The sequence below is a fragment of the Ochotona princeps genome, chromosome 13 (assembly GCF_030435755.1).
Source record: "Ochotona princeps isolate mOchPri1 chromosome 13, mOchPri1.hap1, whole genome shotgun sequence".
NCBI lineage: Eukaryota > Metazoa > Chordata > Mammalia > Lagomorpha > Ochotonidae > Ochotona > Ochotona princeps.
In genome coordinates this window covers 49,103,563-49,131,318 of record NC_080844.1, presented here as the reverse complement: position 1 = coordinate 49,131,318, position 27,756 = coordinate 49,103,563, and the positions used below count along the sequence as shown (strand labels likewise).

Genomic DNA, 27,756 nt, shown 5'->3' with positions numbered 1-27,756 from the left:
ACCTAATCGGCAGCCAGCCACATGATAATTGGTCGACCAAAAATTAGCTAAAAAAGAAAAATAAACGTCAGTTGGTGATGCTACTTGATAGCTTTTACTGCCTTCTTCCTTGGGTATAAAAAGGAGCCTGCCCAAAATGTTCAAGACAAAAATCTAAATGAATTACATCAAACCACAATTCTTACTGTGCCTCGCAATCTGGGGCCCCACATGATGGGTAGGGAGAAGATCCAGGGACAGGGACACACTCTGCCAGACATTACCTCAAGTTTCCTCCATCTGTGCACGTTCATGGGGTTCTGCAGCTCCTCCTCGAGGGCCCGGCACCGTGTCCTCTCCTTCAAAAATTCTTTCTGCATATGGAAAAGCTCCCGCCTAGAAAAGACGAACTTTGTTCGGCGAAGAAATTCTGTAGCCATTTGGATGTCCTATTTTTAAACAGTTGTATGTTAACAAGATGGACTTAAGGAGGCTTTTGTGAACACTGACACCACCACTCCCCCAAATCTGCGCAAGACATAGCTTGTTACTTCTTTCCGAGCTCAGGAGTAGCCTTAGCTTTAAACCACCAAAATGTGCCAGGCCTTCAGAGTCCCAATTCCAGATACTCAAGACACACAAAATGACATGAAAATAAAAGGGAGGCGAGGGAATTTCTGAAAGTCTTAATACACTCTTTTATGTTTCTGTGTCCAATGTAAGAGTAAGTGCATAGTACCCCCCACCTCCTCCCGTGGCACCTCACTGTAAGTTATTACAGCTCAGGGGATTACTAACACCAATTAGGCATGGTACCTCCACTCCCACTGAATCCAGAAGAATCTACTGGAAGGCTTTGAAACCATCTCCCAGCCCAGGCCCAGGCCCTAGTGGGAATCTGCTCTAAAAGGTCAAATTTGGGGCCTGGCCTCGCAAGGAGGACAGGACTGGGAATTTGCAGCCAGTATTGAGAAACACTGTGCTGGGACCTGTGAGCATTATTTCATCTTCTGTGCCACAGCCACACAGATGGCCAGGAAAGTTCTGAAGAACCAGCCCTGGCTGGAAAATACATCTACAATCTCCAGGAACCTCTAGTTGGTGGCTAATGTGCTACAACCATCTTCAGTATCTAGTAAGTTGGCTGTCAACCTACTGAGAGAAAACCCTTGTTGGGAAGTGGGGAAGAGGCAAACACTGCATTGACGTGGGCATTAAGGATATCATTATCTGTTCTCGTCTACTGTGGGCGTGCAGATTACCAAGACTAAGCTATGTCTTTTACTTAATTGCTTCATTTAAACCAATAATACCACTTCCCCTCATTAGTAAGGCAAACCATTAGAATTAACCGCATGATGTTCACTCAACAGGGAGCTCAGAACAAGCTGCTCAGAATTAAAAGCATATTTTCAGCACTTCTGATTCTCTAGTGTCATCAGAAGAGGAGGGCAAAAATGTTAGCTGCTGTATTTTAACAACTAACTTTGTACCAGACTCTGCACTAGGCACAATAAGCTTTCATGTTTAATTGTAGCTATAAATCCAAAGCGCAGAGATGTTCAGGGATTTGCCCAACGTCACATGGCTGGTAAGCAGCAAGGCTAAGAATGGAACTCGTGCTGGCTTACCTCTCATTTCTTCTCAAGTTTTCTTCCCATTGGAAGAAAAACAAAAGCATATTATCAACAAACTAGCAACACTGACTAGAAATGGGTAAAATTTACTCCTTGGTGATGAAATAAAAATAACTCATGGCTGATAAGTTCAGAGACAGCGTTGAATATCACCTAATAGCTCCTTAGAACAAATCCATTTGTCTCCAAATGTCAGTCACAGTGCCTCTCGTTAGTAAAGTTCTGAGTGACTTTCTAGTCCCTTCTTTACAATTGTTTTGCATTTCCCACTTGTTTTTATATAATACATTGGGGTCATTACATCTGCAATACAACTAAATACAACTATTCAAAAAAATAAAAGAAATATTGATTGGATTTTGATGCCCCTGAATATATTCACTGCATCTAGGCATCCAAAACTGTCTGCTAATCTCACCAATTGATGCAAGCTCTTCCCTTAGCCCAAGGTGGTCAAGGATCCTGTTCACCTTCAAATCTATCAGGAACAAAGATAACTACCTAGAAACGACCAGACATCCTCACTGGGTTCCTCGAAACACCTATACAAACTATCATGATGCTGGCCTAGTGGTTCAAGTCCTCCCCTGAATGCGCCGGGATCCCATATGAACTCCAGTTCTAATCCCGGCAGCACCATTTCCATCCAGCTCCCTGCTTGTGGCCTGGGAAAGCAGTTGAGGATGCCCCAAAGCCTTGGAACCCTGCACCCACGTGGGGGACCTGGAAGAAGCTCCTGGCTCCTGGCTTAAGATTGGCGCAGCACAGGCCGTTGCGGTCACCTGGGGAGTGAATCATCGGACAGCAGATCTTCCTCTCTGTCTCTCTTCCTCTGTGTATATCTGACTTTGCAACAAAAATAAATAGATATTTATTTTTTAAAAATTAAAAAAAACCATGATGCTTTACCACTGGGGAAGTAGAGCTCAGGTAAGGCAAGATTTAAAGAAGAAGGCATACTAAGGTGAAGGGAAAGCTGTAGAAGTTAAATAAAGAGTGTGCTATAAAATTTGGCCACCTTCTAAAGAAACAGATTTTCTAATTGTGATGGAATTAAATTTTCCACCTCTTTTCAGCCTGTTAATAATTCCAAGCTAATGATGTGTGAATGTTACCAGTATTAAATTTAAATACTGATGTTCCCTCTTTTGCATGCTGCCTTACTAAACAAATTTGAAAGAGCTCATTGGAGGAAATTTTTTCTGGAAAAAAAAATGAGTTTGTGATGTGATTGAAGTTTCTTTTTTAAAATCCAGAATAAATCTTTTTTAAAAAATGTTTTTGCTTTTGCCTGTAGTTCATTTTTGTGACAAACTTAGGAACAATAGATTTTTTTTGAAAGATTTATTTATTTTTATTACAAAGTCAGATATACACAGAGGAGGAGAGACAGAGAGGAAGATCTTCCATCCGATGATTCACTCCCCAAGTGACCGCAATGGCCCATGCTGTGCCAGGAGTCAGCAACCTCCTCCAGGTCTCCCACACAGGTGTAGGGTCCCAAAGCATTGGGCCGTCCTCAACTGCTTTCCCAGGCCACAAGCAGGGAGCTGGATGGGAAGTGGAGCTGCTGGGATTAGAACCAGCGCCCATATGGGATCCCGGCACATTCAAAACAAGGACTTTAACTGCTAGCCCACTGTGCCGGGCCCCGGAACAATAGATTTTATTTGAAGAGTCATTCCCATGATTTGCTAATTTTAATATGTAAAATAATTTTGAATAAGTGGGTAAAGACTTTCCATGACCAGGAGGCATGGGAAATGATGTCATTTTGTGAGGAGTCAGAAGGGTTAACAGGATTACAAGAGTCCTCTGTGGGGAAGAGGAATCAAATGCAATGAATCTAACATCAGCTGATCAAACCAATGACATTGCCCCCCCCAATGAGAAGATTGATAGTTATTCAACACAATGGGTCCCACACCCACTGGTAGTCATATGAGAAAGTAGGTTCTGGCACCATACCAGAACACACCCTAAAGCAACATCTCTCAATGCTTAGCAACTGAGCAGGCTTGGCTTAACCTGCCTTAGTTGGTCAGGTCAATAGTATTTCTCAACTGTCACATCTCTCAAGTAGTCCACATAGTAACATTTGTTAACTGGTCAGGAACAATTACAAATACACAAGAGACCTAGAAAAAAATCGTTTTTAAAGCAGACTCCCAAAGTATCAAAACTATGGAGAAGAATCAATCAATTGATGTGCAGTCCCTATGTAAGCTCCTGGACCCTTGGTGGCCTCTCCTGGAAAGCAGGAGTCAGCTTCTTAAAATCCACTCTCACTTGCTTTGATCACAATTTCCCTTCATTGCCCACACTGTAATTCTTCATTAAAGAACCAACTCCCAATTCTTGCAACCATTTTAAGAGTTCCAGACATCTTTGCCCTATCAGCCTGGTAGGCCTACTGTTTAGTTTACCTGAGCTTGTCAACGTTGGCCACAGTGCCAGCAAGAATGCCCTTTTCCCTGCGAAGGTTGTTGATCTCCAGCTTGAGGATCCTCATGTCTTCCACCCGCTGGCTATACTGGCTCTCTCCTTTATTCAGGACCGACTGCTGAATCTTGATCTTCTCATAGAGCAATGCTAATTCGTCATTGCGCCGAACAAGCTGAGACCCCAGGATATCTCTCTCACTGATGACCTAGACACAACAAATATCCATGCTAATAATCATAGTGCAGGCATGTAATAATCCTTGGCCCATGAGTGTGCTGTTTTGCTTGCCTGTTTGTTTTCTAGCCCATTATTTCTTGTTTTAAATTGGAGTAATTTTATGGCAGGCTAGCTGCTGTCAGTTTCCATTGCTTCTTTCTTCTGGTGCTGGCCAACTTCTCCCTGAAAGGTCCCCAGCAGCATTTAAGTGTCTAACCCACACATCATGTAACTGAATTCCCATCTCCCAAATTTGGTTATTATTCAAGGCAACAATATGTAAGACATTATAACAGAACACAAGCTCCCTGAAAACAAGAGATCTCAGAGTTTTGCTGCCCAACATGTGCCAAGTCCCTGTAGAAGTGATGGACACAAAGGAAGGATTCATACACCCAAGGTGAACAGGTGAATTATTTCATAGCTAATCAATGCACAATGGCTGTCTGTACTGTTTTCCATCAGGGTTCGATAGCAGTGCTTACAGAGGCCGGTGGATCCACAGCGTGGAATCAAATGTGTGTGTCTGCCTCTGTCCACAGGACCGAGCATCTACCTGATCTAATTCCTTCTTCTGTCTCAACCGCTCCCCATCAGCCTCAGCAATGATCCGCAAGAGCTTCCTCTCTTCACCTTCTTGCTTTTCAATGAATTGTTTGGTCTCCAGAGCTTGTTGTCTCAGCTTCTGCAGCTCAGCCTGACAAAGAGTGAGGGATACAGACAAATTTCACTCGATCGCAGCAAAAACCAGGACTACAGGGCCCAGATTTAGATGTATGCTTCCGCTTTTTCTATTTTTCACTGAGGTTTCATTTAACATGGCTTGCTCACTCTCACAAGAAAAGCAAGCTAAACACACACACACAGCCCGTGAAGAAATGTGCGTTACAGTGATCGTGTTTATTCTGAGTTGTGCCCTTGAGGGATTTCTATCATTTTCTGTGTTTATCTAACAGGGGCTATATTAGTATTCAGCAGAATTTTATCTCTTCCCAGCTAAACACCAAGAGAACATAGAGTGTGAGGGTCAGGACAGAGAGATTCTTAGTATGAGCCAGCTTCTATAATGGTTCCAACACTACCTCTAATGCATTAACTATAAAGATTTAAAATTTAATTAGTTAAATGTAACTAAGAGATGTCATAGTATAAAAAACATGCAAATGAACCCTCAACTTACAAACCTCAAGCTGAAAATGCTGTAAGTCAAAAATACATTTAACACCCATAACCTACTGAAGACTAAAGCCTAGCCTAGCCTACCCTGAACATATTCAGATCATTTACATTAGCTTACCACTAAAAACCCACCTAACACAGTGCCTATTTCCTAACATAGCATTGATCAGTTCATGTAATTTACTAAACACTGCAGTGAAAGTGAAAACATAGTGGTTGTGTAGGTACTTACCATTAATGTACATTCAATAAACATTAAAGTATAGTTTCTGCTAAAAAAAAATCACCTTGGTACCATCATAAAATTAAATATATATATATAATACATTTAATATATATATATAGGGGCCCAGCATGGTAGCTTAGTGGCTAAAGTCCCCATCTTGCATGCACCAGGATCCAATATGGGTTCCAGTTCATGTCCCAGCTGCTCCACTTCCCATCCAGCTCTCTGCTTGTGGCTTGGGAAGGCAGCTGAAAATAGCACAAAGCCTTGGACCCTGTACCTGTGTGGGAGACATGAAAGAAGTTCCTGGCTCCTGGCTTCAAATCAGATCAGCTCTGGCCATTGTGACCATTTGGGGAGTGAATTGGCAGACAGGAGATTTTTCTGTCTCTACTCTCTGTAGATCTGATTTTCCAATAAAAATAAATGTTTATAAAAATCCTAAATTGAACCAGTATAAATTTAGGATCTTCTGTATAGACTCTACTCTTCAAATACTTCCAGTCCAGAAACAAAGTTAAGACATGCAAAGACTAGTGAGTCCGGGCAAGAATTTTTTCAGTATCTTTGTTACCAAACAGACTGTAAATTGTTGTCACAAGAGTTCAACGGAAAAATCACCACTGCACTGGGGGAAACAGGAAAGCTGTCTCAGAGAGCTCAGACCCAAGTCTGTTCCTTGAGGTCACACAGAAATTGTAGGAAGGAAGAGGAAAAGGTGGTGTACACTGGTCAGTTTCAAAAGGAAAATTCCTGTCATCAAAATACAGAATCATTATGTCCAATTGGGAGTGAATCAGTTGATGGAGGATCTGCTTCTCTGTCTCTCTCTCCTCTCTGTCTTTTCTTCTCTGTCTCTCCAATAAAAAATAAATAATTAAAAAATAAGATTCCAATTCATATCTTTTGATAGCAAAAGTTGTGCACCCTCTATTGTCACCACATAAAAATCCCAAATGAAATACAAGCCATAAGTAAGACTGTGAGGACTTACCATCTGCTGGAGATGACAACAATGACCAATGATGGGGTGAGCAATTGTTGTCTACTTGTGTGCAACAGGACACAGATACACACAAAAAGGACTTCCTTTCTACTTCTGCCTAGGCAAGAACCATATAGACCTTTGGCAGTTGACAGATCTTGCCAAAATGGAGGAGCAGGTACTGGGGAAGGGCAGGGAGCCACCGGGCTTGTGTGAACAAGGGCATGCAGATGATAAAGTACTTGGTGTGTTCACTGGACAGTAAAGCATCTAGTACAGCTGGATGGAAGTGTGAGGTAGGCCAAATCAAAACAGGTCAGGCTTAGAAACAGCCAGACACGGCTGAACAAAACCTTGTGTGCCATGTGCTAGATTGAATGTGCCATGAGGAATGACAGGGACATCTGTATGGAGGTTAAGACTATGTTTGAGAGTTCTCATGCTCTGCCCAGAGGGACAAGTGGTATCATCACCTAAGCTGACACAATAATAAGGGAGAGAAGATCATATTAAGGTTCCAACTTGTCAATGGCTTGCTAATCAAGTTATAAGAGAGCAATACTGGTTTTTTTTTCCCCTTTAGGACCCTGTCCACTCAGAAAGATTGCCAAGATGACAGAAAACCCTATGTTTATAAAACCCAATATTTGCAAGAACCTATGAACCAACCCAAGTCTAATCAAGATTTCCCTTCAACCCATGAAAACCAACAGTCATTAATTCCAACCTCAAACATATCCAAACAGCAGAAGATTCTGTCCCTCTGGAAATAAACATGTGATGCCACAAATAAAATGCTGCCAGTGATTAATAAATCAAGGGCTTCTTTTAAGAAAATGTGTCTGTTCATTCATGAAATATGTTTTGGTCAAGGGACAAGCAAAAGGAAATATGCAAGTAGAAGAAATCTGGTGGGGCCAGCACAATGACTTTGCAAACTAATCCTCTGCTTGCAGCACCAGCATCCCATATGAGTGCAGGTTCAAGATCCTGCTGTTCCACTTCCAACCCAGCTCCCTGATAAGGGCCTGGGAAAGCCCCTGCTCTTGGTTCCAGGCTTTGCACTGGCCAAGCATTGGCCATTGTGACCATTTGTGGGGTGAACCAGTGGATGAAAGAGCGCTCTCCTTCTCTCTTTTTCTTTCTCTCTTTCTCTAACTCTTTCAAGTAAAATAAATATTTTTAAAAGAAATAATTTTAAAAAAAGAAGAAATGATCTGGCCTAGTATTCACCATTTGGGGTTTGTCTGTTAGGAAAGAGCAAAGAATTAGCCTTTCTGCTCCTAAAATCATGCAAGATGACAGCAACAACAATAATGAAATATTTGTTTGGCTCCCACTTTCCTTAATAAAACTTTTATTTTCCCAGCTTTGCAACATTCACTTCCCTGTTCCTCAGTGCCAAGAGCTGATCAGAATCCATCAGCAGAACAAAATGAAATCCCTGTTATATTAAAATGCAATCAGTGGTGTGTAAAAGTATCTGCCTGAAATGTAAAACCATTCGTGCGTTTGGCATTGCTGGGTACTTTTTTCAAAATATATCAGAATTCTGAGTGGTCTCCTTATGTCATAAATTTATGGGCTGTAAACAAGATGTGGCATTAGACATTGCAGCAAATGTTAACAACTATGAAATACCTTGAATCTAATGTGTTTTGCAGTTGTAAATCTGAGCTGTCTCCCCTGAGAAGGATGGCAACAATTGCTGTGCACCCAAAGGCCCATTAAACAATGTCCTGGGTGGGGCATGAGGTTTCTGCACTCATTGAAGTGTTACTAGCGGAATGAAACTGTAATGAAGTGGCAGGACTTACCTCTCAGTCCTTGCCCCCAGAATCTCACAATCTTCACTAAGTGTTTATGCACTACAGATCATCTAATTTGGCTGTGGGTATAAATCATGCGTCAAGAGTCATATTTGTGGGAGTCTCAACCATTCATACCTGATTCCAACATTCACCGAGTTTCATAAAGCCATCTGTTTATATCTAGCAAAACAAATAGTCCTCTAACCATGAAAAAAAATAGGCTGTGTGTGTGTGTGTGTGTGTGTGTGTGTGTGTGTGTCTGTCTGTCTGTCTCATGGAAGACAGCTCCCAAACATGTCAAACTACAGAATCTGCTAAGTAAGATGATGTGATGCCCTGAAACTAGTCCCTAATGTAGTGCTGACTTCTGGACAGAAAGGATTTGTTGCTGAATTATTCACCTAGAATCAAAGGGCTGTCAGATGGGTATGGGATGATTGGGAAGTGATGAGACAGAATCAAGGGCTTGTTAGGACTGGAAGGCAGAAATGGGCCCTCCCGTGCTGATGAAACAAGACTGGGACAGAATGGGCAAAGGCAGCAATGTCTACAGAGAATTATTGATATTCTATCATAAGCATTATAGACTGACAATGTCTAGACTTCCAAGGAGTCAGCAGAGGCTGAAAACAGAAAGGAAAACAGGAAAAGAGCAAGATAATCATGCTGAGGAGACTGAGTTAGAATGGGAGTGACCTACTAGGACAACAGTTTGTCTATCAGCTTGGAAAAGTAGTGAGTCAGGTTCTCCTGTCAAAAGGCAACGTGTGGTCTTCCAAGTTGCCTACAAATTGCCTTTCCAGAACTGATTATGTAGCCTTACATCTTTGTAGAATTCACGTGCGCGCGCACACACACACACACACACGCGCGCGCGCGTGCACACACACACGATAAATGCCTCTTAAAGCAAATTCACCCATTCTTCAAGGGCTTTGGCTTGCAAAATTCAGATGCATGAAATGCAGAGACCTGGTAGAATGTGATTCAAATTCCTAGGCTGAAAAGTCACAGCTAAAACTCAACATTTGAGCTGTCATATTTTGCTGAAGAATGTCAAACATATTTAATGATAGTTCAAAATTATCCAGATGGAGCACCATTGGATAACCTCAAACAATGAATCCACCAGACATGCTTTCTCTCCCTCATGCTTGCCTTAACAGAAGACTCTGGGAGAAGCAGCAGCTTAGTTCTTTGGGAAGTCTAAAGCAATCATCCTCCTATCCTTTCTGACCCCAAAGCACCCAAACCTAGGATTCCCCATTTGGAGCAGACTCTCCAGAGCAAAAGCATTTTTATTTATCCACCATGCCAAAACGTGGCTAGCCCAAGGAGCAAATAACAAAATCTTATCACTGTTTATTTCATTAGAACACTTCTTTAGTGCTACATATGTAGATGCATAATAATGAAAAACATAACTGATACAAATATTAACTAAAGTCAAACTCTAAGGAATTGGCAAAAAAAAATGTTTTTTATAGGGGACTGGTTATTCTAAGGCAGGGTTGTGTATAAGGTAGTTGTTTCTTCTTGGGCCTCATTTGTAGGATAATAACCTTTTGACAAGAGTCTTACTTGAGCAAGTAAGATGAGAACCAACATCATCCTTTAAAGAGAGAAAGAGGATGCACCAAATAGATTACACCACACTTTTGCTTTCACGGCCCATGAGACCCACAATGTTTACAATAAGATGCTTGTGATTCATTCAATGATAGATAAACTCCATCCCATGATGGGCCCTGGGGTGGAACAAACTGCTATCTATAAAACTCTGTGTTCAAACAAGGAAAAGAAGGGCGAATTCCAGAATATTTTTAAACTTTAGGGAAAAAAATCTGTTTTCTTTTTATAAAAGTAGACTTCAGTGCAGAGTCTCTTCCTCTTTTTCCTTCATAAATGGAGTGAGGGGGTGAAAAAATCTCAGACAGGTAAATGTATCAATTACCATATTTCTTGTATAAAGATGCTTTTGTTATAGTGCAATCTTTATCAAGCCAAATGTGCCTTAAGTTAATTGAATGGAGCAATTCTATTTCCTTGAAAACCTTTCATTTAAGTTGACAAACCCATTATTAAATTGAGAGTACATGTTTTAATCTACACCATCTTAGAATCAAGGAAACATGGCATTAAACCCATACAATGCATGACACACATTTTCAAGACAGGAACTGTCTTTGAAAGTCAATATATACACAAACCACATGTCCCGTCCCTCGCGTTGTTAAAAGCCCTACAAGTAACCCATGGCATCTCTGAGGATTCTGCAGCTCCTTTTTCAAAATAAAAGTAGAATCAGGGAGCCAGTACAGTGGCTTAACTAACTAAATCTTTCACCTCCAAGCACAGCATCCCACATGGATGGTGGTTCGTGTCTTGGCTGCTTTGCTTACGACCCAGCTCCCTGCTTGCAGCCTGGGAAAACAGTAGAGGATGGTCCGAAGCTTTGGGATTCTACACCTGTGTGGGAGACCTGGAGGAAGCTCCTGGCCTTGTATCAGCTCAGCACTGACCACTGCAGCCCACTTAGAAAGCAGACAGCTCTATATCTCTCTGTCTCTCCTTTCTCTGTAAATCTGCCTTTCCAATAAAAATAAATAAATCTTTTTTTAAAAAGTAGAATCATTCTCTTAAGAGTCTCTTTTCAAATTTTGGGGTCAAATGGATTGGAAAAACAACCTATTGGATTGGGCAGCCAATTGGATTGGACAGGGAAGGGAACACATTGGGCTTAAACAAGCATATAGTAAAACATATTTGGTTAGGATGTTTGAAATGGTATTATTTACTTGGCATGTATTACTAGTCTTTATGGCATGTTAGTAGACACAAAAAGAATCAGCAAATTTAAAAAGATATGCATTGGTAAGACATATGGAAACAGAGGTAAGTCCTAGAGAAACAAAGTTCCTAGGCCCAGCCAAGTCCAGTGAAATAGGAATCTATTACAGCTGAATCAAGACAGACCAATACTTTTTTAAATATATATCTTCTTGAATTTTGAATTGTGAGGTAAAATTTTGTGTAGGCTGGGATTCCCCCCAAACTCCACCCCTCATCAAATTTTCCTATTTTGTTACAATAGTGTAGTCCTTCATAAGGAATCATAATTCTATCAGTCTCTTATTTAAGTGTACCCTGACATTGTTGGTACAGACAATGTCAGACAGTCCAACATCCATTGTCTACACATGTCCAACAGTTTCATTGGGATTCCATCTTTTGTCTGGATGCATGGATGCATGTTCAGTTATACCCCCACGTCTGTATGTGATAGACCCCAGTACTCCATCTATTACTATAAATGAGAAGCCATGAAACAAGGTCAACAACTGGTATGAGTTAGAACAGCCACAACAACAACAACAACAACATCAACAACAAATTACAGTACCATGAAAAAAAAAGTGCCCCAAGTAACATGAGTGACAAAAAGGGAACACAGAAGTCTCTTGGGAAAAATGATGCTATCGTATAATTCATGAGCCTGTGATGAATTCGACTAGAGAAAAGAGATTATTTGGAATGAACCAAACTGAAATAAAAAACATCAAAACACATGGGATACAACCAAAAAAGCAAACAAACAATCAAAAAACAATATGGGGGGGGGAGAATCCCAGATTCTATGTAATTACAACACAATGTAATTAATGAATAAATTTAATTAAAAATAATAATAATAATAAAAGAAAAGCATGCAAAAAAAAACAATATGGATTGGACTACTGGAGTTACATTTTCCATGTTGGTTTCCTTATATTAGAAAGAATATATGGTATTTGTTCTTTTGTGATTGACTCATTTCACTGAGCATAATGGAAGAGAGACCAATATTTTAGCATCATGAAATGAAGGATATTGCAGACAGAAAGGTCTCCGATGCACAACCAACAAACAATGATTGGGGGCAGAGGGACAAAGCATTCCCTTTATCAGTCCTAGAGAGGAGCCTGGTAAGGTTAGATGCATGCAAAAGGGCTGATTTGGGGCTGTAAAAGCAAAGGGATGGGTCCAGGCACAACAGCCTACTGGCTAAAGTCCTCACCTTGCATGTATCAGGATCACATATGGGCTCAGATTTCTGTCCCAGATGCTCCACTTCCCATCCAGCTCCCCACATGTTGCCTGGGAAGGCAGTAGAGGTCAGCCCAGGGCCTTGGAACCCTACATCCACATGGGAGACCCAGGGGGAGCTCTTGGATCCTGGCTTCAGATCAGCTCAGCTCCAGCCATTGCAGCCGTTTAGGTAGTGGACCAGTGGATGGAAGATGTTTGTCTTTGTCTCTCCTTCTCTCTGTATATTTGACTTTCCAATAGAGATAGAAAAATTAAGAAAAAAAGGCAAAGGCATGGTAGTGAGTCTGAATGTTCAAGGACATTTTGGGCAAGGGAGATGTCCTAGGCAATCTTATACTGATAGGCACTAAATATTAATGCATCTCTACTACCTGCCTCCCTGTTTTACCTATACGGAACCCTGACATGGAGATGATAGAGCTCACCACCTTTGCGTCTTGTATGGGGGGTTTGAGTCAACCAGCTGTTGAAGACAGGCAGCCTTGACTGTTCTCCCTGACCCTTGCTGCCTTTGGGAAAAGATCAATGGACCACTGGCCTGCTGCTTCACAGTAAAGTATGTACCTTCAAGGTTTCCTTCTCTTTCTCTATCCGCTGCTGCTCCAGATTCAATTTTGCAAGTGCTGAGTCTTTGGCAGAGATTTCTTCCTTCAGCTGATCTACCTGATGGGTCATAATCTTTAACTTTCTCTTCATTTCTGTGATTTCATCCTAATAAGATAAAAGGAGGAAGAAGCGTAAGTTCTTAGCCCTACCAAGGTCTAGCGGAGTAGGAACCTGATGGGGGTGAACCAAGGGAGGACAAAACTCTGACACTGAAGAGTTAATGATATTGAAGGCAGAAAAGTTTCATGCAACAACAAGCAAACATACAATCGGGAGCAGAGAGACAAAGCATCATTCTGCAGGCCCAGAGAGGGGATTTCAGCAGGTATCAACATCCCTTTGGAAGTGCAGCACCTGGGTGAAAGTTGTTGAAGGAAGCTCCCTCAGAACAGTAGACCCTTGAGCATTATGATTGGGCTGTTCCTTCGTACAGATGCTCATTCAACTCAAAATACTTCCTAGCATCAACTCTCAATAGACATGTTTTCATGAAGTAGATACAAAGCATACCTGGCAAATATCACACACATACACACACACTTTGTGTTCCGCATCTTAGGAAAGGAAGAAATGCAGCAAATGGTGTAACTAGAAGATGACACAGCAAAGCTTTACAGTTAAATGAGCTTGTGCTGCTGCCCTGTGAGGCATGGTAGCTATTAGCAGCTTTAAAAATCGGACTGAGCAGAATGGCAATGCCAAGTAACAATTAAAAACAGGAATAGGATCTCCACATTTCCATTGCAAACAACCTAATAGTTTTTGCCAAGATTGATCTTCTCTTCCCAGGTAAATTTCAGAACATTTCTTTTTGGTCTAGTCGAAATGCTCCCACTAAGAGAAGTGAAATGGTTTGAAACCCAGGGCAGAGAGGCATCAAAATATAAAGGCACAGATGTGCTTTTTACCTGGGCCTCAACCAGATTTTTGCTATACAGATTCCTGTCTGACCTCACAGCTTCATACAGGTTCTGTTGCTGTTTTAATTTGGTCTCCGATTCAGCTATTTTTTTCCGATAGTCAAAGATCTGCATTTCACGGATTTTGATGTCTTCCATGTTCATGAGAACCTGCAGGAGAAAAAAAAGGATTTTATTATGGTTAAATAGTCCATCTGTGTTTATGGGTTTGGGACCAATGAATCTTTTATTTAAGGGAGGCAGTAGAGACGCTAGCAATCAGAAAACCCGCCTGTGGCTGTAATCACTGCAGTGCAACACAGAAATGCAGTGCAGTTGATTAGGGCCAAACACACACTTTATCTGCGCAGAGTTGTGCTCAAGTATGAAGACTTAGCACACTTACTTTACTTATTTTGTGATCACAAAAGGCAGCCATAAGGGAGAGAAGAAATTCTTTCAATCATGAAAACCTCTCCTGACCACCCCAGCCACCAAAAAAAAAAAAAAAAAAAAAAAAAAAAGCCACAGTCTTAAGCAGATCTTAACACAGAGCACAGAGAAAGGTAAAAGATAACTCAGCTGTGTAGCCACAGAGGTTGAATTACAAAGTTAGCCCTCAAAAAGAGTGGCCTTTGAGCATTGATAATGATCACAACACTGTCTTGCCAATGTCAGCTTCACTCCATCAAGGGAACACCAAGGGCCTCATAAAAAATGCATTCCATTGTGCACAAAACATAGCCAGGAAAGATAGGATGCCAGGATGACTGCTTCCTTTTTGCCAGTATGAAAAACTGAGGTCTAAAACTCCTTAGTGGTCCTCTCAGTTGGGAGGTAGGGGGGAGATCAGAGGAATGACACAGAGCAAGCAACAAAGAACTGAAGCTAGGGACTATCCCTGAAGGAATCCAGAGGGCGATGTCCCTCTAACAAGGTATACTGTATCTCGCACCTAAAGGTGCAAAGGACTTCTTAGATATTTGTCAAGCTGATGCTGTTCCCTGCCTTTGTGTGGGGCCTCCTTGTGAGCAATGTATTCTCAAGTTACAGTACAACAAGAATCCCCGGCTCCTATTTGTGGAACCAATATTGCACAAGTACACAAAGCCCTGTACCGGTGCTTCCCCATCAGCGTTAGTGACGGCTGTTGCGCACGTGTTTGTCTTTCAAATCACTAAAACCAAGTGCTTTTCAAAGTTTTCTTACAGATATTTCAGAAGAGACGGTATTAAATGTTGGTGGGTGCCTTTCAACATACATTATTTTGTACCACTCTTTATTGGCTCAACTGATGTAATAGATGTGGGATATATTTTTTCTTCTAAAAGTGTTTTCATGTCTTTACACGTAGGCCCAATTATAAATGTGAAATATGTATTTCTTTAGCTACTTGGATCTTCTTTTTTCCTTCATCCTACATCTACACCTAATACAACCAGCATATGACTTGCCAAGTCTTTCTTTGAATTCTGCATACTCTATCTGGGTCCACAAACATAGCTCATATTTATCAGCTGCTTTCAATGTACTGTAATTTTATATGCATTAGTTCACTCAACGTTAACAAGAAACTTGCAAGAAATGTATTGTTACTCTATCAATTTTCTCAAGTAGGAAACTGAATCCAAAAGAAGTAAGAGCCACAAAATTACTCAACAAGTAAATACACATATACAGGGATTTAAATTACCCAAGAAGTAAATATACAATACAAGGATTTTTTCCCTTTGTTTATGATTTTTTCATTTTGCTTTTTTAGTTTTCTTTTTAGTCAAACGGTATCTTATTATGTATACTTTTATACAGTTTGCTTTTTATCACTCAATAATACCTTATGGAAATAATCTGAAATAGCTGTAATTCATCCCCTTTAAGAGCTGTGTAACACTGTACAGTGGGTGTGCCCTCCTCTACTCAACTCTTCCCCTATGCTGGGCATTAATTTGGTTTTTGCATTTTTGCCACTCTGAACCTGGATGCAGTAAATTTTTCTGTGCATGAGTTCTTGTGTGCTTGTACTTGCACGTGTGTTCCTACTTCTGTGGGACGAATTCCCAGGAGTGGAATCGCTGGCTCAAAAGGCATATCAACTGCTCACTTTAATATATTCTGCTAGACTGCTTTCCAAAATGGCTGTAACACTTTATATTTCCACACCATGAGCAATAGTTTTCTTAATAGAAATCCTTACAGCTTCAGAACAAACCCTCCTTGGTCATACTGGATGATTCTTTTAATGTACTGTTGAATGTGGTCTGTAAGAATTTCATTTAGAATTCTGCATAACTATTGCTAAGTGATGTAGGCCAATAGCTATCTTTTTAATTTCATTTTAATATCAAGATTTCTGCCAGTTTCATAAGGTGGAGGTAGTGCCCTTTTGATTACAGTTTCATTCCCTAACCCACTCATCCATCCATCCCCTCAATGAACATGTGGCAGGCACTGTGCAAACACATGTGATATCAAGAAGACCTCCCCCACACTCGGGCTTGCTCCTGGTAAGTGACTCTAACGTAGAATAGTAGACAACACCAGTAACTGAGACATGCACTGGGTGTTAAGGGAAAATCAAAGACGGGCAGGATAATGAACAGATTCTGAGGATGAACCTGCTCATAAGAGATGTAAATCATTTTGCATCTTTCTACTTAGTCTTCAGCATCCCAACCAACGACTTACCTGGGACCCCAGTATCTCTCCTGGGCATGACATCACTACATATTATCCCTATGGAAAGCATGAGTCAAACCAATTATTTCTCTCAATACTACAAACTGCACAAATAATACTTGTTCTCTCTTTCTCTTACCTACCTACCTCTTTCTCACTGTCTTTCGCTCTCACTCTGTCACACACATGCTTATATAACATCAAAATTATCTGATTCTTCAGAGTTTGAAGGATCTCAATTCTAAAGTCATTAAACTGCCAGTGTCTTCCAACTTTTCCAACGGCTTCCAGCTTGAGTCAAATATTGATGCATGCATTTCCAAAAGAAATATCTACTTCCACTTCTTTAATTTAAAAAATTAGAAACATATAGAGTATTTATGGGATTTTACTGTTGCTTTGCTATTATTAGTTATTTCTGTCATCTATTTGATGTGGGAACAAAAATGAGCCAATGTGAGAAGATATACAGATTCAGTGATAAATGGCCTGGATGACTGGTTGGGGTCTGGAAAAAAAAAACAAAATTAGACAATATTAAAGACAAGGAAGTTGAGAGAAGAGGCACGAAAATGAATCTAAAATAAAAAGAAATCCCCTCTTTCTTCCATCATTTTTTGTATCCACAGCCTTAAAATTCTTAAAAATCAGTAGCAAGTGCCTTTTTAGGATATTTACAGTGGTAATTAACATGTGCAAATTAGAATGAATATGAAACCTAAATGCAGTCCCTTTCTTCAGACAAATCATCACCCTCTGTGGGGGTCAATGAAAGAAACAGACTGCAACTACATTGAACTGCATCACCAGCATTCAGAATATCAAGTAGCACATTGAGCAAGTGGCTTGCTCAATCACTTTGAGAGATGTTATAGTCAGAATAATCCTGTGCACAGACAGAATAATGCTCCGGAGAAAGGATGTGACCAAGGACATTTCTGTGGGCATCCAATGGGCGTGGACTATCTTTCTGCACACAGCAATGCAGGAAAGCACAAGCCTGCTCCAGAATCCCATCAGGACACCGAGAAGACCAAAGGAATTCAAGTCAAATGGCAATGAGAAAAGAAGAAGTCCTGAAGACCTGTTAGGGGGAGTAATTTACAACACAATTTATTTCCAAGGATTGGGACTCAGTTTTTATTTTGATAGGAATCATTCAAACCAATGTCCCGGAAAAGCTCAAATTCCAAAAATTCACAAAATGTAGAGGGCAGGGTCTGTTGAAGCAGCAGCGGAACATCACGAGAGCGAGTCTCCCCTGTTCAACGGGGGGTACATCACAGAACTCAAAACGATACCCATGGGGCTGCAGCCTAATTGATTGATTACACTCTCAGGTGCCTCAAACCGATTCATGAGATAAATCGCATCCAAGTATAGAAAGTTTTATTACAGCCAGCGAATTGGAGCGCCTCGCATTCATCCGTCTGCTTCATCAGAGAAGCCCAGAAAATGCTTACAGTGCAGAATGCAGGCACGGCCCCAGTTTATACCCTCCTCCTACCTTTTCTTTCTGTGTTAAAACAACCTGCCAATAGAAATAAAGTGAGAAAAAAAAATCAATACCGCGTGCTGGAAAACTGCAGCATGGCCAAAATGCCATAGAGACCGGAGGCAGGACAAGGAAGTAGGTCACTGACTCTGGAAGCCTTTAACTTACATTTGATGAAATATCAGTACAATAAACTTCCCTGGGAAGTTCCCCTGACTTCATGTCACCGGTCTAAGCGCTGACAATACCTTCACCTCCCTAATGAAACCGCAAAAATCTCTGAAAATAAGCAGCACCTGGGCATCCTGGCATGTGAAATTTTCAGTCTTCTCCATTTTTCTTCCTATCTTATCTTGCTTATATTTAGAGCAGTATCTCTATGTTTCTATCTTGTTTTATAACACATTATGTGATATTATAAAACAAGATATAACAACACCTACCTAAGAGGGCTATTCTGAGGATTTAAGAGAGAAAATATACATTCGTGCCACTGTGAAAGTATCTAGTATATAGCAATTTAATCACTTAATAAATATTAGCAGATTATTATGATAGGTTGCATGATGTCATATTACAGAATACTAATACTGAACAAATCAAATTGATTTTTCTAGGAATCAAATCTTGTCCTGAGGAAAAATAAGGAAATGCAATGACTTCCTTAAAATGACCCAAAAAGCTTATAATTTGTGTGTGTCCCTCTGATGCCTCTTTCTGGGAAATCTACTCCAATATCAGAGAAATAGGAGCTTCATTTCATTAGGGAGACCTCTATCTAGTGGGCAATAATTTTTTTAATCAACTTGTCTTTCCATGATTTTTTCCATGCACTGAACAGCATGTTCTTATTCACTTCCTGGAATCTCTGCCTGGAAGAGCTTTGCCTGACACTAATTTAAGCAAATGAGCCGAGATAAAACAAAACAAATAAACAACAAAAATACAGGTATGGATTCATTGCAAAAGAATTATTTGGGGCATACAAAATGCCTGGGAGTGATGGCCAAAAATTTTTTATTTTGAATGAAAAAGGAGTGATCCTAAAAGGAGGCAAGCACACCATGTATGAAATCTGCAGCTAGTTTAATAATGAACCAGGAACAGTTTTAGCAAGAACTTGTAAAAGTTCAGAAAGAAATAAATACGGTACATGACAACCTACGATTGATTACATCCTTTCATTTATCTGATCAGTGAAATTTAGAGTATGGCAACGGAAGAATCATGATGAAGAAAGTGCTGAAACCCGGAAACAGATCATCTTATCGTTCGCAAATATTCACTCCACAATCTCTTGGGAGGACTGTATTTCTGCATGCCTGTGATGCTGGACTTGGTCTGGCTACTGGCTTTAAAAAAAAAAATAGGATGCCAGAACACTGGGTTGAAGATAGAGATATGAAATGGACTTAATGGACTTGGACTTGTGGGTGTGTCTTTTCACACGCCTCCCTTTCTGCATGAGAAGAACAGGAACCCTGGAGAATGAGAAATATGTGGTTGAAAACTGGCTCCAACCTACAGCCCAAAGCTGTGCCCAAGTCCTAGGCCTTTTCATCCACAGAGGACACGCAGAGGAAGCTCTGGGCTTCTGGCTTCTGTGGCCATTTGGGGAAGTGAACCAGGAGATGGAAGATCTCTCCTCCTTGCCTTTTGAAGAAAAATAAATAACTTTTATCAAAATAATTTTTAAAAATGCTATGCCCAGAGCAAGTCTGGCCTATATCCTGTGAACCTTGGTGAACTGCAGGTGTGTGAGCGCAGTGCGCTTATTTTTGTATGCCACTGAGACTATTTTGGTTGCTTATTATTTATTATTATGGCACAAACATGTAATAAAAGATTTGGGATTCTGAACCATTTAATTCTGGCACAAAAGGCAATCCTCTTTCTCATTTGCAAATGTCAAGCTAAATTAATAAAATGTAATATAGGGCTTTCAGCATCTTAGATTTCACCTTTCTTTCCTTAAACCAGTAAGAACCGGAAGGCAAATGTTCATGCTACTTTGAAGCCTAAAGGGAATAAGATATTATGCCAGGAAGTCATTTGCAGCTAAAAATGCCAAGGACAATTAAGATTAGATGGCCCATCATGGCAACTTGCTTCATGCAAATTTAAAAGAGAGCAGACCCATAATGATAAGCTAATCTGTGCTTGAAGAAGTATTTAATACAGATATTTAAAAGCTGGTCTTTGACTAGTTAGTTCAGATGTCCAATTATGCCTTCCATTCATCTTTCAAAAATATCTGAATATCTATTTAGCATATAAGTCATATGAAGAACTCAAAATTGAATGGGACTTGCCCATAAGAAGTAGGATGATACAGACATGAAAATGATAAACTGATAGCAGATTTTTAAATTTCTGAAAAACAGAACCAAGTATAGAGGAGGAAGAGAATTTTCAATAAAGCTCTTTGGAAAAAGTGAAATTTTATTTGGTCTTTGAAGGAAGGACAAGGTGTTATTAACATTGTGTTCACTTTTAATAAAATCCTAAAATAATATATATTTATTTTAGAAAACTAGAAAATTTTTGCAGTTTGTAATGCATTACTTTTTGAGGGACAGGGAAAGCTCCCAAATGCTGGTTTATTTTTCAAATACCCGCAACATCAGAGACTTGATCAGGGTTAAGCCAGTAGCTGGAAACTCAATCCAGGTCTCGCATCTGGAAGGCAGGAACCCAACTACTGGGCCATCACCTTTGCCCCCACGGGACTGCAATCATGAGAAACTGAAGTCAGGAGCTGGAGCTTGCTGGTAGACTCACATACTCTCAAGTGGGAAATGGGACTCTTAACTGGTGTCTTAATCACCAGGCTGAACTCCCACCTCAGTGGAATTTCTGAAGACCCTTTACTGCACGCATTTTCATTTTTTAAACTAAAATAGACATCATTACATTTCATAAACTTTTTGAAGCATCCTTGTACAAAAATGGAAAAACACTAACAGTCCAGAGCCAACAATTAACCTTCTACTCTTTCTCCTATTTAAAGTGATCATCGTAGCAAGAATAATAATAATAATAACCTTTGCTTTTTCTTCTTCCCTAAACTCTTACAGAGTACATTTCTATATCACTTGAAGAAGACATAAAACCAAAAGCCTCTTCTTCCTGGTCAAGTCTTTTTGATACCGCACTGTCTTACTGTGCATTCTTTTTTCTTTTCCAGAAAGGATCCTCCCTTCACATTTCTGATCTGAGACTCACTTCCACCATCAGAAACAAATTCTCTGTAGACCTGATTCCATTCTCAGCCTTTCTCATATCTCATCTTCTCTTTGTAATTAAGTTTCATTTTTTTAATCTGCCAAAACTCTCCAAGAACGCACTCTACTTCACTGATTCTATTTTCTCCAATATCAGTTTTGTTTTTTACCAACATTAGCATGAATTTGAAATCAGCCACTCTTTGCCTTTTATTTGGGATGTACTTCTTTAGTTTATTTAAAATTGTTCCTTATTTTGTCCTCCTCTTCTTTTTTAGTTCATCTTTGCTTTCTTCTATAGCAAATTCCATCTTGGACCTAAAACAAGGTCATAATCCTGCATTCCACGGGGGTCACCCTATCTGCTAACAATGCAATGTCTGGTACCTCCATTCTTTGTGCCAGGAAGCCCACCATCTCTTCTTCCACCCCAGGAATTCTGTACCTGAAGTGGCATCTGATCTACTCTTAATAATACAGATGTGAATCAGGGCAGGGAAGGCATGGGGTCTTTTTTTAAAAAAAAAAAAAAGATTTTATTGTTATTGGAAAGCCGGATATACAGAGAGGAGGAGAGACAGAGAGGAAGATCTTCCATCCGATGTTTCACTCCCCAAGTGAGCCGCAACGGGCCGGTACGTCCCAATCCGATGCCAGGACCAGGAACCTCTTCCAGGTCTCCCACGCGGGTGCAGGGTCCCAAAGCTTTGGGCCGTCCTCCACTGCTTTCCCAGGCCACAAGCAGGGAGCTGGATGGGAAGTGGAGCTGCTGGGATTAGAACCGGAGCCCATATGGGATCCCGGGGCTTTCAAGGCGAGGACTTTAGCTGCTAGGCCACTGGCCCGGCTTGGGGTCTTGAGGCCTCTTTCTAGATCTTATCAGGTGTTTGCTTTCATGAAGCAAACAAAAGGGTCCAGGAGAGAGGCCTGTGGTAGTCCCCCATGCACCTATTATGTTGGCTTCTCTTATCTGATATTTTAACAGCAGGTGCACATCAACCTTTGTATTTCTTGCTATCAAATCATTTCATCTATGTCTGCAACTTCTTCTTTTTTTTATTCATTGATTACATTGTATTATGTGATTCAGTTTTGTTGGAACTGGGAATCACCCCACCCCTCCCCCCCGCCCTCACCCTTGTGGATTGTTCCACATTGTTGCATATCCACTGATCAAGTACAGTTGAGAGTCCCTCTTTGCAAGCATAAACTAAACATAGAGTCCAACATCTTATAGTCCAATCTAGTTCCTCAGCTTCCTGGGGAGACCCTGTCCGGTCCGAGGGCAGAACCATCAGATTATCAACCCGATCAATTAAAGGCTCCAACATACCCTCAGCAACAATTAACTTCGTTGTGTAACTGATAGTTATAGTATTGAGTAACCAGTATGTTAAAAACAATTGCAATTTCTTAACCATCTTCTGTGATCTATGTCTGCAACTTCTTGAAGTTTAACAAGAAGCTGAGAGTGGCTATGTTCAAATGCCACTTTAAAGGAAATTGTTGAACTATTTACTCACAGATGCATTTATTTATTTATCATTCATATAACATTTATTATGTGTCAATGATTGTTCTGAAGACTTTACAAATATTAACCTTGAGTCCCCACAATTACCCCCCTGACATATACTTCCAATCCCTTTTATATGCACACAGACAAAACTGAGGTCAAGTAATTTTCCTCTGGCAGTCTCAGATCCAGGTTATAAACATGCTCCGTGTTTTTTAAAACTAGTTTATGGTGAAGTAACAGTCTAAGCCTCCGCCTATGGTGTCGGCATCCTATATGGGCACTGGTTCAAATTCCAGCTCCACCTCCAATCCTGCTCCCTGCTTATGGCCTGGAAAAGCCGTGGAGGATGGTCTGAACCCATGTGAGAGTTCCAGAAGAAACTCCTAGTTCCTGGCATCAGACCAGCCCAACTCTGACTGCTATGGCCATCTGGGGAGTGAACCAATGGATGGAAAATTCTGTTTCTCTCTCTCTCTCTTTCTGTGTCTGTCTGTCTTTCCTCTCTCTGTAACTGTGCTTTTCAAATAAAAATAAATAAATCTTTCTTTAAAAGGTTTACAAATGACTTTAACATTTACATATGCCGTATCAAATAAATGGAACAGTGTATCAAACCTTTTTTTAACATTAGCTTCTTAATCCATCAATTTACACTGTAACAAACAACTCCTAAATTTCAGCCTTCATAGCAACAAAGATCAAGTTTTGCCCCAATGATAGCCTTAAGGATCCCAGCAATCCCATGGGCTGATTCTTATTTTTCATTATAAATTAAGACCTGATGGTTATTTTATCAAATATTCACAACTCTTATCTTTCCTTAAATTCAAGCTTTTTAAAATATTTATTTATTATTACTGGAAAGGCAGTTTAACAGAGAGAAAAGACAGAGAAAGATCTTCCATCTGCTTATTCAGTTCCTAAATGACCTCAATGGCCAGAGCTGAGCCAATCTGAAGCCAAGAACCAGGAGCTTCTTCCTGGTCTCCCATGTGGGTATAGGATTAAGGCTTTAGGCTGTCCTCCACTGCTTTTCCAGGCCACAAGCAGGGACCTGGGGTGGAAGTGGAGCAGCCAAGACATGAAGTGGCATCCATATGGGATGCCAGCACTTACAGTTGGAAAATTAACCAATTGAGCCACCACACAGGACCTAGATTCAAAGTTGTATAAGAGATTTCTGGGTCAAAAGCAAAAACTTGGAATGATGTAGTCACTCCAGAAGAAGTGAAAATGTTACTTTCATGTCATCTTCCCCAACACTTCCTACCAGGCCTATCAATGCGATGCAGAAAAGAGAGCCTTCTAGTTTGTGGGAACAGCATGGGGTTGGGTGCTGCCAGGTAAAGATAAGCAGGACTCCAGGGAGGGAGCAAAAGGACACAGATGTCCTCAACGAGAAGTCCAGCAATGACACAAGCTGCTGCTGCAACTGATACACACCGTCAAAAGCAGTTGACAGAAAAATGGTAGTTGATAAGCAATATTTTAAAACCTGTGCTTAAATTATTCAGGCAAGGCAGTGAAACACCAGAAACTGAAAGACAATGAAATTAAGTACCAGGCCTTTACCAGGAATCCAAGAAAAAGATGCAGTGTTGTGTTAGCATCAATAGATGCAGCCTCATATTTCATGGAACTCTAGTGTATTTGCAAATCACTTAAGTAACTTTTCTCACATTTAAAATAGTGAAGTAACATAAATTTTAAGAAACAAAATCAGTGACAGCATTACTTTTACCACTCATCATCTGTCCACTTATTTAACAAACATCTTTTAGTGCCTACTACATGCCAAGATGTTGGAAACAAAGAAGGGCATGGATGTGTTTGGTACAGCAGTTAAGCCACTACTTGGGACACTCACATCGTATAATGGATTACCTGGATTTGAATCCTGGATCTACTCTCAATTCTAGCACCCTGCTAAAGCAGACTGTAGGAGGCAGCAGGTGATGCCTCAAATCGTTAGGGAGACCTGGATTGAATTACCACCTCCTAGACATTTGGAGAATAAAACAGCAGATGGGAGCTCACCCTCTCTCTCTCTGTTTCCCAAATAAATACATTTTTTGACAAAAACAAATGAAAGAGATGAAGTTTTCATAACCCTCAACTGCTCAGGATGTAGTAAAATCAAATACACAACTCAGTGTTGGTATCATTCCAGAAAAGGCAACAAATCCATAAAATCGGCTGTGACTTAGGGAATCGAGGGAGGCTTGGCGTGAGCATCTGAACTAAACAGGAGTTTGCCATACAAAGATGAAAGGAAGGAGTTTCTGGAGGGGACAAACAAAATCTTGGACCCTGACCTAAGACTCAGACTATCCCAATGGCTCTGTGCATGGTTATGGTATGTTCCAAAAATTACAGACCCACAGGATGACCACAGGTCATCTGGATTATAGGCAACCTTTGGTTAGAAGAGCCTCAGTCTGATTCCCACATGTGATAGACATGTTGTTTCTACAGGTGCTGCGATGTGGAAAATATTCAGAAGCACCGTCCTAGGGAAATGAGAGGCGACAGGTGTCTGTAAAGCAAAGCGCTAATAAGGCCAAGTGGGATGTTTGAGCATTGGTTCTGAGGAAAGCGTAATGGCAGCCTGTGATGGAGAGAACTGCCTATCAATGAGGAGGAGAAGGCTCCAATAAATAATGTTGTATATTAACAACTCAGCTGTCCTCTGTCGGGACATTTGCCCTAGGCTTCAGATGTGGCTGTGTGAGTTGTTTTAGCCAGTGGAATGGAGAGATAGGCCTGTGCTCCTTTCTGCATTAGCAGAAGCTTAGACCGCTCTTTTGTTTAGTCAAGAGTCCAGGAATGGCAAATCTGAAAGCCATTGAGAGCCAAAACTAGATCTCTGTTGCTAGGGGACTAAGGTTTAGGTTCACAGTGGAGTTAAAGCAAAATATTCTTTAAATAGTGGCATGTTTTAAATATTGATGGCAGGGATCATCCCTGAACTTGAGATCATTCCATTGGATGCCTTTCCCCTAATGACTAATTAGAATCCTTGCTCTGGGGAGGCAAGCATTTCAACAACAGGTGGGAAATGAGGTGAGAGGTTGACAGGTGACGATGCAGCAGTGCTTGCGATGCCAGCCTAGGGATGCCACATAGGAGGGCAATGGAAAAGAGGAAGAAGTCAAAAGTTCAAAGGGGGGAAGTGGAACACCACCCAGTGCAAGCCATGTCCACTTCACCACTTAGCTCAGCAGCAGTCTGGGACAGCTTTCATTCTGCCCGTGTCACCCACATCATGCCTCTTAAATCTACACACAAATCACAAATCAGAATGGATCGTCTTAGCAATCAGAAAAGCACAGGCAAGGACATGCCTGGGCTCCACACACCTCACGGAGCGGCTTACCTTTTGTGTGAGGTCACTTGCTTCATTGATGTACCGATCCCGCTCCTTTTCCAGCTGAAAGATGATCTTTCTCTGCTTCTGAGCTTCGTTCTTGTAGTTCTGGATTTCCTCCTCCAGATTCCTCTTGGCTTGTTCGTGGAGCTTCACCAGGTCTATCTGCTTCTGGGTGGCACTGACTGCCTTCAGCATATTCTACAGACAAGAACAACAAAGCGGCCACCTTACTCGGAGTTTGAGGATTTGAGGTTAAGCTTGCGCTCTTCTTCATGTAATGACATGTCTTGCTTTTCAATGAATAAAGATCATCATATTCTCCACAGAATAAGAGCTGTTAAGCTTATTTTTCACAAGACACATTAAATGGATGTGTAAGCTATCAACATCCCTAAGAAATGAGCATAATATTGCTCACATTTTAAAAATGGGAAACTGAGTTTGAAGGGTTATCTATTTGCTTAAAAGTTCTAACAACAGAGAAGAGGCAGAGTCCGGATTTGAATCTAGGTCTGGTGGAGCCACAAGTCCATCATTTTAACCTGCACCTAACATGGGACCTGAAACAATTTTACTTCTGGGCATATATACCCGAAAGTAATGACAGCAAAAATGAGCACACAGATATGCATAGTAACTCTATTCACAAGAACCAAAAGATGCAAGCAACCTACGTGCCCACCAGCTGATGAGGTCTATCCAGAAAGGAGGTATTTCTGAACCATAAAAAGGAAAGAAGTACTAATGCAGTCCTCAATGTATTTGAAGTAGGGAAACATGATTCTGAGTGATGCCGCCCACAAAAGGTCACGTAATACATGATCACGTCTGTATAAATATCCAGAATAGTCGAACCCAGGGTAAAGGAAAGCAGACTGACAGTAGCTAGGGGATGGAAAGGGGGAGGAATGGGGAGTGACTGCTCCACAGGCACAAGGTTTCTTTTGCCAATAATGAGAATGACCTGGACCTAGACAGCAGTGATGGGTGGACCACACTGCGTCCATTCTAAATGAAACACATGGTAACTTTTCTTATGTGCATTTTGCCACAATAAAAATTATTAACCCAGTTATAAGTTTTTATTTATTTTTAAATTGGATGTCCAGGTTCCGTCTCCAGTGTTTCTGACTCAGTGGGTGTGGGGTGGAACCTGATATGGTATGAATAGGCAGGCAGGCAGGCAATTAGGTCGAAATGAGCTGTAATTGTTGCAACCCTGCCATATAAAGTTATCTTTGCCTGTCAACCTAACATGCCCACCTTCTCAACAAGCACCTATGTTTTCGACAGGACCAATAGGAGAGATTCCATTATGATAAGATGATTATTAAACTCCACACAGAGGTACCCTGAAATTTCCAGAAGGCTTCCTAGATGCTAAGGCACTACCCTCAACT

The 27,756-nt window shown here is 40.8% G+C and overlaps 1 protein-coding gene across 1 annotated transcript in view; it reads right to left on the bottom strand.

The window, feature by feature from the left end:
- The window catches only part of CFAP58 (cilia and flagella associated protein 58), a 100,478-nt gene that overhangs the window by 45,778 nt on the left and 26,944 nt on the right, over window positions 1–27,756 (bottom strand). The window contains exons 9-14 of the mRNA XM_004580225.4: window positions 26,363–26,554; window positions 14,082–14,243; window positions 13,132–13,278; window positions 4,834–4,974; window positions 4,043–4,266; window positions 264–375 (exon numbers count right to left, since the gene is read on the bottom strand). Of these exons, the coding sequence (XP_004580282.2) occupies window positions 264–375; window positions 4,043–4,266; window positions 4,834–4,974; window positions 13,132–13,278; window positions 14,082–14,243; window positions 26,363–26,554 (978 nt within the window). The remainder of the gene's footprint in view (window positions 1–263; window positions 376–4,042; window positions 4,267–4,833; window positions 4,975–13,131; window positions 13,279–14,081; window positions 14,244–26,362; window positions 26,555–27,756) is intronic.